General features: G+C 44.5%; 2 protein-coding genes across 6 annotated transcripts in view; one reads left to right on the top strand and one right to left on the bottom strand.

The window, feature by feature from the left end:
- The window catches only part of POPDC2 (popeye domain containing 2), a 51,964-nt gene extending 42,374 nt beyond the window's left edge, over positions 1-9,590 (top strand). For 2 of the 4 annotated variants that reach the window (XM_056554512.1, XM_056554511.1), the window contains exon 5: positions 7,757-9,590. In XM_056554512.1, coding sequence (XP_056410487.1) covers positions 7,757-7,836 — 80 coding nt within the window. In that variant the 3' untranslated portion in view covers positions 7,837-9,590. The remainder of the gene's footprint in view (positions 1-7,756) is intronic. The other 2 variants (XM_056554509.1, XM_056554510.1) reach the window with 1 other exon arrangement.
- A 1,932-nt stretch (positions 9,591-11,522) lies between these two features.
- The window catches only part of PLA1A (phospholipase A1 member A), a 61,589-nt gene continuing 59,363 nt past the window's right edge, over positions 11,523-13,748 (bottom strand). For both annotated transcript variants that reach the window (XM_056554507.1, XM_056554506.1), the window contains one exon: positions 11,523-12,156. In XM_056554507.1, coding sequence (XP_056410482.1) covers positions 12,060-12,156 — 97 coding nt within the window. In that variant the 3' untranslated portion in view covers positions 11,523-12,059. The remainder of the gene's footprint in view (positions 12,157-13,748) is intronic.

Below are 13,748 nucleotides of genomic sequence, written 5' to 3'. Positions count from 1 at the left end.
AGATATAAAGACGGGATATGGGAAGAGATATAAAGACGGGATATGGGAAGAGATATATTGACGGGAGATGGGAAGAGATATAAAGACGGGATATGGGAAGAGATATAAAGACGGGATATGGGAAGAGATATATTGACGGGATATGGGAAGAGATATATTGACGGGAGATGGGAAGAGATATGAGGACGGAATATGGGAAGAGATATGAGGACGGGATATGGGAAGAGATATGAGGACGGGATATGAGAAGAGATATGAGGACGGGATATGGGAAGAGATATGAGGACGGGATATGGGAAGAGATATGAGGACGGGATATGGGAAGAGATATGAGGACGGGATATGGGAAGAGATATAAGGACGGGATATGGGAAGAGATATGAGGACGGGATATGGGAAGAGATATGAGGACGGGATATGGGAAGAGATATGAGGACGCGATATGGGAAGAGATATGAGGACGGGATATGGGAAGAGATATGAGGACGGGATATGGGAAGAGATATGAGGACGGGATATGGGAAGAGATATGAGGACGGGATATGGGAAGAGATATGAGGACGGGATATGGGAAGAGATATGAGGACGGGATATGGGAAGAGATATGAGGACGGGATATGGGAAGAGATATGAGGACGGGATATGGGAAGAGATATGAGGACGGGATATGGGAAGAGATATGAGGACGGGAGATGGGAAGAGATATGAGGACGGGAGATGGGAAGAGATATGAGGACGGGAGATGGGAAGAGATATGAGGACTGGAGATGGGAAGAGATATGAGGACGGGATATGGGAAGAGATATAAGGACGGGATATGGGAAGAGATATAAGGACGGGATATGGGAAGAGATATGAGGATGGGATATGGGAAGAGATATGAGGACGGGATATGGGAAGGGATATGGGAAGAGATATGAGGACGGGATATGGGAAGAGATATGAGGACGGGATATGGGAAGAGATATGAGGACGGGATATGGGAAGAGATATGAGGACGGGATATGGGAAGAGATATGAGGACGGGATATGGGAAGAGATATGAGGACGGGATATCGGAAGAGATATGAGGACGGGAGATGGGAAGAGATATAAGGACGGAATATGGGAAGAGATATGAGGACGGGATATGGGAAGAGATATGAGGACGGGATATGTGGATGAGATATGAGGACGGGATATGGGAAGAGATATGAGGACGGGATATGGGAAGAGATATGAGGACGGGATATGGGAAGAGATATGAGGACGGGATATGGGAAGAGATATGAGGACGGGATATGTGGATGAGATATGAGGACGGGATATGGTAAGAGATATAAAGACGGGATATGGTAAGAGATATGAGGACGGGATATGGTAAGAGATATGAGGACGGGATATGGTAAGAGATATGAGGACGGGATATGGTAAGAGATATGAGGACGGGATATGGGAAGAGATATGAGGACGGGATATGGGAAGAGATATGAGGACGGGATATGGGAAGAGATATGGGGACGGGATATGGTAAGAGATATGAGGACGGGATATGGGAAGAGATATGAGGACGGGATATGGGAAGAGATATGGGGACGGGATATGGGAAGAGATATGGGGACGGGATATGGGAAGAGATATGGGGACGGGATATGGGAAGAGATATAAGGACGGGATATGGGAAGAGATATAAAGACGGGATATGGGAAGAGATATGAGGACGGGATATGGTAAGAGATATGAGGACGGGATATGGTAAGAGATATGAGGACGGAATATGGTAAGAGATATGAGGACGGGATATGGGAAGAGATATGAGGACGGGATATGGGAAGAGATATAAGGACGGGATATGGGAAGAGATATAAGGACGGGATATGGGAAGAGATATAAAGACGGGATATGGGAAGAGATATAAGGACGTGATATGGGAAGAGATATAAAGACGGGATATGGTAAGAGATATGAGGACGGGATATGGTAAGAGATATGAGGACGGGATATGGTAAGAGATATGAGGACGGGATATGGGGACGGGATATGGGAAGAGATATGGGGACGGGATATGGGAAGGGATATGGGAAGAGATATAAGGACGGGATATGGGAAGAGATATAAGGACGGGATATGGGAAGAGATATAAGGACGGGATATGGGAAGAGATATAAAGACGGGATATGGGAAGAGATATAAAGACGGGATATGGTAAGAGATATGAGGACGGGATATGGGAAGAGATATGAGGACGGGATATGGGAAGAGATATATTGACGGGAGATGGGAAGAGATATGAGGACGGGATATGGGAAGAGATATGAGGACGGGATATGGGAAGAGATATAAAGACGGGATATGGGAAGAGATATAAAGACGGGATATGGGAAGAGATATATTGACGGGAGATGGGAAGAGATATGAGGACGGGATATGGGAAGAGATATGAGGACGGGATATGGGAAGAGATATGGGGACGGGATATGGGAAGAGATATGAGGACGGGATATGGGAAGAGATATGAGGACGGGATATGGGAAGAGATATGAGGACGGGATATGGGAAGAGATATGAGGACGGGATATGGGAAGAGATGAGGACGGGATATGGGAAGAGATATAAGGACGGGATATGGGATGAGATATGAGGTCGGGATATGGGAAGAGATATGAGGACGGGATATGGGAAGAGATATGAGGTCGGGATATGGGAAGAGATATGAGGACGGGATATGGGAAGAGATATGAGGACGGGATATGGGAAGAGATATGAGGACGGGATATGGGAAGAGATATGAGGACGGGATATGGGAAGAGATATGAGGACGGGATATGGGAAGAGATATGAAAACGGGATATGGGAAGAGATATGAGGACGGGATATGGGAAGAGATATGAGGACGGGATATGGGAAGAGATATGAGGACGGGATATGGGAAGAGATATGAGGACGGGATATGGGAAGAGATATAAGGACGGGATATGGGAAGAGATATAAAGACGGGATATGGGAAGAGATATGAGGACGGGATATGGGAAGAGATATGAAAACGGGATATGGGAAGAGATATGAGGACGGGATATGGGAAGAGATATGAGGACGGGATATGGGAAGAGATATAAGGTCGGGATATGGGAAGAGATATAAGGACGGGATATGGGAAGAGATATAAGGACGGGATATGGGAAGAGATATAAGGACGGGATATGGGAAGAGATATAAAGACGGGATATGGGAAGAGATATGAGGACGGGATATGGGAAGAGATATGAGGACGGGATATGGGAAGAGATATGAGGACGGGATATGGGAAGAGATATGAGGACGGGATATGGGAAGAGATATAAGGACGGGATATGGGAAGAGATATAAAGACGGGATATGGGAAGAGATATAAGGACGGGATATGGGAAGAGATATAAAGACGGGATATGGGAAGAGATATGAGGACGGATATGGGAAGAGATATGAGGACGGGATATGGGAAGAGATATGAGGACGTTATATGGGAAGAGATATAAGGACGGGATATGGGAAGAGATATGAGGACGGGATATGGGAAGAGATATGAGGAAGGGATATGGGAAGAGATATGAGGACGGGATATGGGAAGAGATATGAGGACGGGATATGGGAAGAGATATAAGGACGGGATATGGGAAGAGATATGAGGACGGGATATGGGAAGAGATATGAGGACGGGATATGGGAAGAGATATGAGGACGGGATATGGAAAGAGATATGAGGACGGGATATGGGAAGAGATATAAGGACGGGATATGGGAAGAGATATGAGGACGGAATATGGGAAGAGATATGAGGAAGGGATATGGGAAGGGATATGGGAAGAGATATAAGGACGGGATATGGGAAGAGATATGAGGACGGGATATGGGAAGAGATATGAGGATGGGATATGGGAAGAGATATGAGGACGGGATATGGAAAGAGATATGAGGACGGGATATGGGAAGAGATATAAGGACGGGATATGGGAAGAGATATGAGGACGGAATATGGGAAGAGAGATGAGGAAGGGATATGGGAAGGGATATGGGAAGAGATATGGGGACGGGATATGGGAAGAGATATGAGGACGGGATATGGGAAGAGATATGAGGACGGGATATGGGAAGAGATATAAGGTCGGGATATGCGAAGAGATATAAGGTCGGGATATGGGAAGAGATATAAGGACGGGATATGGGAAGAGATATAAGGACGGGATATGGGAAGAGATATGAGGACGGGATATGGGAAGAGATATGAGGACGGGATATGGGAAGAGATATGAGGACGGGATATGGGAAGAGATATAAGGAAGGGATATGGGAAGAGATATAAGGACAAGTACTTGCTCCTACATTTCTTCGGGTACTCAGCTAGTATATATATATCTGGGGGAGACCTGAGGGAGCGCTGGGACCCCATGAGGAATGACTGATCGCATGGACAGATATTGGAGTTTTGTATTCATGGGCATCGTGTTCTAGATCAGTGATCTGTGACTTCAGCTATTATAGGAAACTACAACTCCCAGCATGCCCTGACAGCTGCCGACCATCATGTCCTAGATCAGTGGTTACAGCTCATGAATGGGAAATGTTGTGCAGGATCCCACGATGGGGCGTGACTCCTCCCTTTAGACCAGGTACGGATAACACCCAGGGGGCGGAGACAATGTATCTTCCATCTGCTCCACACCTTGGACGCGGCGGCATTTCGGGTGCGGCCCCCTTAGTCCTGCGTACCAGGTGTGGAGAGGGGAAGGATTGTATAGGAATCCTCGATAGACACCTGTTCACATAGGTAAGTGAACAATAATAAACCGCGTACGAAACCCTAGAGACAAATTGACATTAGCGCAAGTGTTATCATGTTATAGAAACACTTAAAAACAACAAAACAGGTGGAAAAACGCTATTTAATTCCGTAATCCAAAAACATTCTCTTGGTAACAGACGTCTTTTGTTAAGATTTTCATTTTGAGTACCGAAAAAAAGGAGGAGGCAGAATGTTTTGGAGAGAGTACGGGCGCTAGACATTTCCGCGAATATATCCATTCTATCACAGCACTTAAATGGTTAATACTTGAGGAGGTTCCCATACAGGCAAATGAAAATCTTAACAAAAGACGCCTAGAAAAAAGCCAATTCTGCCGCATGGTGTTTTTTCGGCCAAAAAACGTGCAGCCAGATGTTAGATGTAAATCAATGAGAAATCGCTAAATTCTTATTCCATTTGGCGTTTTTCACTTTTTTTTTTTAAATCCTTTTGGCATTTTTTCACACTTTTTTTTGGCGGTTTTCCGCTCCTTGGCGGTTTTCCAAAATCGCAGCTTGTTGAGTCACTGGCGATTTTTTTAATTCATTTTTTTGTCAAAATCATGGCGTTTGTCTTCCATAGAAATCTATGCGAGTGAAAAAACGCCAAGAAAAACGATATGTGGGTTTTAACTTTGGCGTTTTTGCAGGTGGTTTTAATTTTTTGGATGGAGAAACCTTTTTTAATAAAATTTTGTAGGGTACCATTAAAAAATAAAATAAAAAAGGAAAAAATTGTATCTAACGAAATTTATCTTTTTTATAACAACATTTTTATTAATTTTTAAAACAGGGATCAATTTATGCGGGCGGAGACCTAAAAATGTAGCCGACAATAATGAAAATGTAGTGTGTGCGGGTTTTTCACTTTTTTTTATTTTTATGTAGTACTACTACTCCCAGCATGGAACACACTGTTCCATGATGGGAGTAGTTGTACCTGTACTAATTGACAGATCGCCCATTGCGATCCTCCTGTATAATGTATAGATGCGGCGGCCGCTCTTCTATGGTCCCTGCACGGTCGTATATATACACATATTCATATTTCCCGCAGAGCTGTGATTGGTCAGATGGTTCCAGCCAATCACAGTTCTAGGAATATGTGTATATATACGGCCGTGCAGGGGACCATAGAAGAGCTGCCGCATCCATACATTATATCGGAGGATCACAGCAGGTGTGAGTAGTGACATCTGCTGTGATCTTTCCTTAAATGCAGGTACTACTACTCCCAACATGGAGTACACTCTGCTCAATACTGGGAGCTGTAGTACCTGCATTAATAGACAGATCGCAGCAGGTGTCAGAAGTTACACTCGCTGCGATCTGGCTATTAATGCAAGTACTACAGCTCCCAGCATGGAGAAGAGTGTGTTCCATGTTGGGAGTAGTAGTACCTGCAGGTAAGAACAGATTACAGTGGGTATCACTACTGACATCCGCTGTAATCGTCCATAATATAGCAGAGATGCGGCTGTATACAGCGCTCGCATCTCTGCTTTGTACTCCGGCCACTCACTCATTCATATTTCCCTCTGAGAGCTGTGATTGGCTGCAACCATCCGGCCAATCACAGCTCTGGGCGGAAAATATGAATAATGTTCTATTCACATCACTGGCCAGAGTACAGAGCAGAGGTGCGGGCGCTGTATACAGCCGCATCTCTGCTATATTATGGACGATCACATCCGGTGTCACTACTGACACCCGGGGCGATATTTCTATAGTACAGGTACTACTACTCCCAGCATGGAACAGTGTGTTCCATGCTGGGAGTAGTAGTACTACCTAAAAAATAGAGAAAAAGTGACACACACTAAAAATTCTGTTATAAAATATAAATTTCATTAAATACATTTTTCCCATCACTGCTGCATCTTTTTTTTTTTTTCTTTGTACCCAACAAATTTTGGGTATCAACAAAAACTGCCAAGGTGCAATTTCCACACAAATGAAAAAACGCCGGACGCAGGAAATTGCACTGATGTTTTTTCTTGTGTTTTTTTCCAACAAAAAAGACGCAGGACAAAAAAACAAGTAGAAACTTAGCCTTACAAAGAGAATGTTTTTGGATTACGGAATTAAATAGCGTTTTTCCACCTGTTTTGTGTTTTTTTTTCTATAACATGATAACATTTGCGCTAATGTCAATTTGTCTCTAGGGTTTCGCACGCGGTTTATTATTGTTCACTTACCTATGTGAACAGGTGTCTATCGAGGATTCCTATACAATCCTTCCCCTCTCCACACCTGGTACGTAGGGGGCCGCCCCCGAAACGCCGTCGCGTCCAAGGTGTGGAGCAGATGGAAGATCATCGCGCCGATTTGTCCGTTTTATCAGCTTTCCTCCACTTTGTAAGAAGATTTAAAGGGGTATTCCAGGAAAAAAAAATGTTATATCAACTGGCTCCAGAAAGTTAAACAGATTTGTAAATTACTTCTATTAAAAAATATTAATCCTTTCAGTACTTATGAGCTTCTGAAGTTAAGGTTGTTCTTTTCTGTCTAAGTGCTCTCTGATGACACGTGTCTTGGGAACCGCCCAGTTTAGAAGAGGTTTACTATGGGGATTTGCTTCTAATCTGGGCGTTTCCCGAAACACGTGTCATCAGAGAGCACTTAGACAGAAAAGAACAACCTTAACATCAGAAGCTCATAAGTACTGAAAGGATTAAGATTTTTTAATAGAAGTAATTTACAAATCTGTTTAACTTTCTGGAGCCAGTTGATATATATATATATATATATGTATCAAGTTTTTTCCTGGATAACCCCTTTAAGGGGTTAAAATCATGGACGTTGCCTAATACATTGTCTCCACCCACTGTGTGTTATTCAAATTAGAAACCCCAACATGTCTGACAGGGAATGCTGGGAGTTGTAGTCCCCTGATCTTTGATGGTTCTCCCCCCGCCCCCTTCTTTATGGTAACACGACCTCTGTTCTCTGTTTTCAGCCTCCAGTGTCCTGCAGAAGGGTCACCCCCGCCTCCTGTCTCGGGCCCCTCTGGCCCCAACTCAGACTCCAGAACTGTAGGGAACAATGACCGGACCCCCGAGCCCCCCGCTGTGAGCACAGAACACTAGTGTGACTGCACCCACTATGGACGGACCATGGCCTAGTGCGCCCCCTCCTGTCTCTTCTCACTACTGCACCCAGTGTAATGCTGCCCCCCCCCGCACAATGGATCCGTAACGATACGTGAAATCCACCGCCGCGTCTTATTATTCTTTATAAATGTCGCCCACCGTCTGCTGAACCTCATCGTGTTCCCGGGTGACACATTGTAACGAAGCTGCAGCGTCTCAGGGCGCCCCCCCCCCCCCCCCCACGTGTATGTTTATCAGCGCTGCCAGTGACAAGACAAATGGCGCAGCCCAAATACGGTCACATGACCCCGGGATCAGAAGAATCAGAAGAATAAGTCACATTTACAATATGAATAAACTTTATTAAAATGACACAAATCCGGTTTGTTAAAAGAAGAAAACAATAAAACAGAAAGTTCCACTTTTTATCATACATTTTTGTGCTAAGTCTGGGGTTTCTACAAGATCTCTGCTTGCTGTGAGTGAATAAGAACAAACGTGCTTTAGAACGGCTACAGCAGTGTTTTCCAACCATGGTGTCTCCAGCTGTTGCAAAAATACAACTCCCAGAATGCCTGGACAGCCTTTGGCTGTCCGGGCATGCTGGGAGTTGTATTTTTGCAACAGCTGGAGGCACACTGGTTGGGAAAAACTGTGCTACAGACCTAATACATCTCACAGCTGTGGGTTTGTTACAGTTGTATCCAGTCTAGACAATGCTCTGTGAGCTAAACATCCTGGACTCCAGACTGATACATTGTACATAGCTAGTCCTGCTCTCAGCTGAGAAGTATATACAATTGTATCCAGTCTAGACAATGCTCTGTGAGCTAAACATCCTGGACCCCAGATAGATACATTGTATCAGTGCAGAAGAAAATGTAACAAACTATCAGGGAAGGAGATAGAAAGTCATAGAGGATTCTTCAGACTGGATACATTGTACCAAACCCTCAGCTTTTAGTTTGCTGTCAGTGAATGGAAACATCATTGTTTACACCCAGAGACTGAGAACCTGAGTGTTCGTGACAATGTGTCAGTCTGGACAATCCCCTTTATAAAACCAATCCACAGCTGAGTGTTCGTGACAATGTGTCAGTCTGGACGATCCCCTTTATAAACCTTATCCACAGCTGAGTGTTCGTGACAATGTGTCAGTCTGGACAATCCCCTTTATAAACCTTATCCACAGCTGAGTGTTCGTGACAATGTGTCAGTCTGGACGATCCTCTTTATAAACCTATCCACAGCTGAGTGTTCGTGACAATGTGTCAGTCTGGACGATCCCCTTTATAAAACCAATCCACAGCTGAGTGTTCGTGACAATGTGTCAGTCTGGACGATCCTCTTTATAAACCTATCCACAGCTGAGTGTTCGTGACAATGTGTCAGTCTGGACGATCCTCTTTATAAACCTATCCACAGCTGAGTGTTCGTGACAATGTGTCAGTCTGGATGATCCTCTTTATAAACCTTATCCACAGCTGAGTGTTCGTGACAATGTGTCAGTCAGGATGATCCTCTTTATAAACCTTATCCACAGCTGAGTGTTCGTGACAATGTGTCAGTCTGGATGATCCTCTTTATAAACCTTATCCACAGCTGAGTGTTCGTGACAATGTGTCAGTCTGGATGATCCTCTTTATAAACCTTATCCACAGCTGAGTGTTCGTGACAATGTGTCAGTCTGGATGATCCTCTTTCATACAAAGCAGCAGCACAAATGCCTCTGTGAATCCTGATGGTTTGTTACAATGTACCAGTCTGGGCCATTATGGGTTTCAGACTGGATACAACAGTAGCAAACCCTCAGCTGTGGGAAGTATTAGGTCACACCCCAATTAACAGCCTATTAAAACAATATGTCACTTCAGACCAGTGTTTCCCAACCAGAGTGCCTCCAGCTGTTGCAAAAACTACAACTTCCAGCATGCTCAGACAGCCGAAGGCTGTCTGGGCATGCTGGGAGTTGTAGTTTTGCCACAGCTGGAGACACACTGGTTGTGTAACACTCATCTTAGGCTGTCCAAACATGCTGGGAGTTTTAGTTTTCCAACAGCTGGAGGCACACTGGTTGTGTAACACTCATCTTAGGCTATCCGAATATTCTGGGAGTTTTAGTTTTCCAACAGCTGGAGGCACCCTGGTTGGGTAACACTCATCTTAGGCTGTCCGGGCATGCTGGGAGTTGTAGTTTTGCAACAGCTGGAGACACACTGGTTGTGTAACACTCATCTTAGGCTGTCCGAACATGCTGGGAGTTGTAGTTTTGCAACAGCTGGAGACACACTGGTTGTGTAACACTCATCTTAGGCTGTCCGAACATGCTGGGAGTTGTAGTTTTGCAACAGCTGGAGACACACTGGTTGTGTAACACTCATCTTAGGCTGTCCGAACATGCTGGGAGTTGTAGTTTTGCAACAGCTGGAGGCACACTGGTTGGGAAAAACTGCCTTAGGCACAGCAGCAGCACCAATTGCTCTCCAGTTCTGATAGTTTGTTACATTGTATCAGTTCAGATAATATGTATCAGGGTGATATTGATCGTTTAGTCTGGGTACAACTGTAACAAACCCTCAGCTGCGAGACGTATTAGATCAAAACAGGTTCTTTTTAGTCTCTTAATAAGAGGTCTCCAACCTGCGGCTTCCCAGCCCTAGTGGAACTACAAATCTCAGCATGGCCGGACAGTCAAAGGCCTTAATGGTTTAGACTGGATACAACAGTAGCAAACCCTCAGCTGTGAGAAGTATTAGGTCACACCTCACTGACAGCCTATTGAAACAAAATATCACTTTAGACCAGTGTTTCCCAACCAGGGTACCTCCAGCTGTTGCAAAACTACAACTCCCAGCATGCCCGGACAGCCGAAGGCTGTCCGGGCATGCTGGGAGTTGTAGTTTTGCAACAGCTGGAGGCACTCTGGTTGGGAAACACTGCTTTTTAGACACAGCAGCAGCACCAATTGCTCTCCAGTTCTGATAGTTTGTTACATTGTATCAGTTCAGGTAATATGTATCAGTCGGGGTTGATTGTTTAGTCTGGGTACAACTGTAACAAACCCTCAGCTGCGAGACATAATAGATCAAAACAGGTTATTTTTAGTGTCCGGCCATGCTGAGATCTGTAGTTCCACAAGGGCAGGGAAGCCGCAGGTTGGAAACCTCTGATTAAAGGGGTATTCCAGGAAAAAACTTTTATATATATATATACCAACTGGCTCCAGAAAGTTAAACAGATTTGTTAATTACTTCTATTAAAAAATCTTAATCCTTTCAGTACTTATGAGCTTCTGAAGTTAAGGTTGTTCTTTTCTGTCTAAGTCCTCTCTGATGACACCTGTCTCAGGAACTGCACAAAGTAGAAGAGGTTTGCTATGGGGATTTGCTTCTAAACTGTTTCCCGAGACAGGTGTCATCAGAGAGGATTTAGACAGAAAAGAACAACCTTAACTTCAGAAGCTCATAAGTACTGAAAGGATTAAGATTTTTTAATAGAAGTAATTTATAAATCTATTTTACTTTCTGGAGCCAGTTGATATATAAAAAAAAAGTTTTTTCCTGGAATACCCCTTTAAGGGAACGTTCACACGGGCGGATTTATTTGCGAGTTTCCCGCTGCGTATTTGAAAGGGGGCGGGCTCTTCCTGGCTGTCCGCAGCAGATTTTTTGAGGCGGAATTCACGCTGCGGAAAATCCGGCGCAGACCCTACTGACTTCATTGGGGCTTGCGGCGGATTTTCCGCAGTGGAAAATCCACAGCGGACATACAGGAAGAGCCCGCCCCCCCTTTCAAATACGCAGCGGGAAACTCGCAAATAAATCCGCCCGTGTGAACGTACCCTTAATCAGAGGTCTCCAACCTGCGGCTTCCCCCAGCCCTTGTGGAACTACAGATCTCAGCATGGCCGGACAGTCAGGCTGGGAGTTGTAGTCTTTACAGCAGCTGGAGAGTTTTCCATTCACTGACAGCTGGAAGAGATAGTGAAAATGATCATGTGCGAGTATCGCGGCAGCGGCTGCTGCTGCTTCGTCCTCGTGCGTCGCTCTCCATCATGTGTTTCCCGCAGGTGGCGACTCTCACCCCGTCCCGGGCGTCTCTTCATCCATACACATGACCCCCCCCCTCCCCCTCCCGCTGGCACGTAGACGGCGGTCACTTGGCGTCCGGTTACTGGCAGCGGCGGCTTCTGATCTCCGCCAGGTTATGGATCTGGGGGACGCTGCCGGACAACGTCAGCAAATGCGGCAAACACATCATCTCCTGCCTGAAGAGAAGAAGATTTATTATCGCTTTCGCATCATTTATTTGGCGCCAATCATATCCGTCCATGGCGGGATACACCAGGGAAGACACCACGGCGCAATTTTATTTTATAAAAATTTTTTTTATACATTTGGGGAAAATAACCAAAAATTTTTTAACTTTTTTACACCTCACTTTGGCAGAACTTTTCTTTTTTTATGAAAAAAGTTGATTTACCGAAATTCGGAAAAATTGTGGTGGAAAATAACGCCGGCTCATAGTCTGTGGCGCGCCGCACTAAAAACGCCGCTGACTCTTTCTACATTTAGCGCAGGCGGCGTATGAAACACAGATCTTAGTCAATTCCCCAATTGGGTTTTCGTTTTCCATCTTTTTCAGTATCTCTGCTTGCTGTCAGTGAACGTGAACACTTGTTGTTGTCACCTCTTGCAAATCAACTGGCGCCGGAAAGTTATATTGATTTGTAAATTACTTCTATTTAAAAATCTTAATCCTTCCAGTACTTATCAGCTGCTGTAGGCTCAAAATTGATAGTGGATCCAGAATGTCACCCAGTCAGAGCCCGTATGCCCAGCAGAGATGGGTGAAATGAGTGTTAGGGTCCCATCCGAAATAAGGCCACCTCCACGTGGGGGATGGGGGGGGGGGGGACACGTTTTGATTAGAAAGTGCGCAAAGAGCCTCCATTTTTTGACCAAGATGCTGCTGCACCTTTCTTTTTTGAATATGCTCAACAGGAAGTTGTGTAGTTCTTTCCAGTCTGACCACAGTGCTCTCTGCTGACCCCTCTGTCCATATCAGGAACTGTCCAGAGTACAAGCAAATCCCCATAGGAAACCTCTCCTACTCTGGACAGTTCCTGACATGGACAGAGGGGTCAGCAGAGAGCACTGTGATCAGACTGGAAAGAACCACACAACTTCCTGTGGAGCATGGAGCAGCTGATAAGTACTGGAAGGATTAAGATTTTTATATAGAAGTAATTTGCAAATCTTTTACATTTTCTGGTAGCAGTTGATTTAAAAAATAAATAGTTTTCCACCAGAGTACCCCTTTAAATCTGATGGAGTAATTCTCACAGCTGAGGGGTCGTTCCCCTTGTCTCCATTCTCTATGAACTATTTTACCTGCACTGATACATTGTAACAAACCATGAAGGTAGGAGAGGGATTTCGTGCATTTTTGTGCCTTTTTTTCCTTTGTGTATAAATTGTATTTTTCTTCTTCGGCAATTTAAAAAAATAAATTAATAAATAAATAAAAATAAAAAACGCCAACTCAAAATGCACATGGTATATTTATTGGCGTTCTTTCTCCCCCATAGACTTTTATGGGAGAGAAACGGCAAGATTTCATATTAAAGGGGCACTCCGGTGGCAAACTTTTTTTTTTAATCAACTGGTGCCAGAAAGTTAAAGGGGTATTCCAGGCCAAAACTTTCTTTTATATAACAACTGGCTCCGGAAAGTTAAACAGATTTGTAAATTACTTTTATTTAAAAAATCCTAATCCTTCCACTAGTTATTAGCTTCTGAAGTTGAGTTGCTGTTTTCTGTCTAACTGCTCTCTGATGACTCCCGTCCCCTGTGCAGT

This window comes from Hyla sarda, unplaced genomic scaffold (genome assembly GCF_029499605.1).
Source record: "Hyla sarda isolate aHylSar1 unplaced genomic scaffold, aHylSar1.hap1 scaffold_763, whole genome shotgun sequence".
Taxonomy (NCBI): domain Eukaryota; kingdom Metazoa; phylum Chordata; class Amphibia; order Anura; family Hylidae; genus Hyla; species Hyla sarda.
The sequence above is the reverse complement of the archived record's forward strand: the minus strand, read 5'-3'. Positions and strand labels throughout refer to the sequence as shown.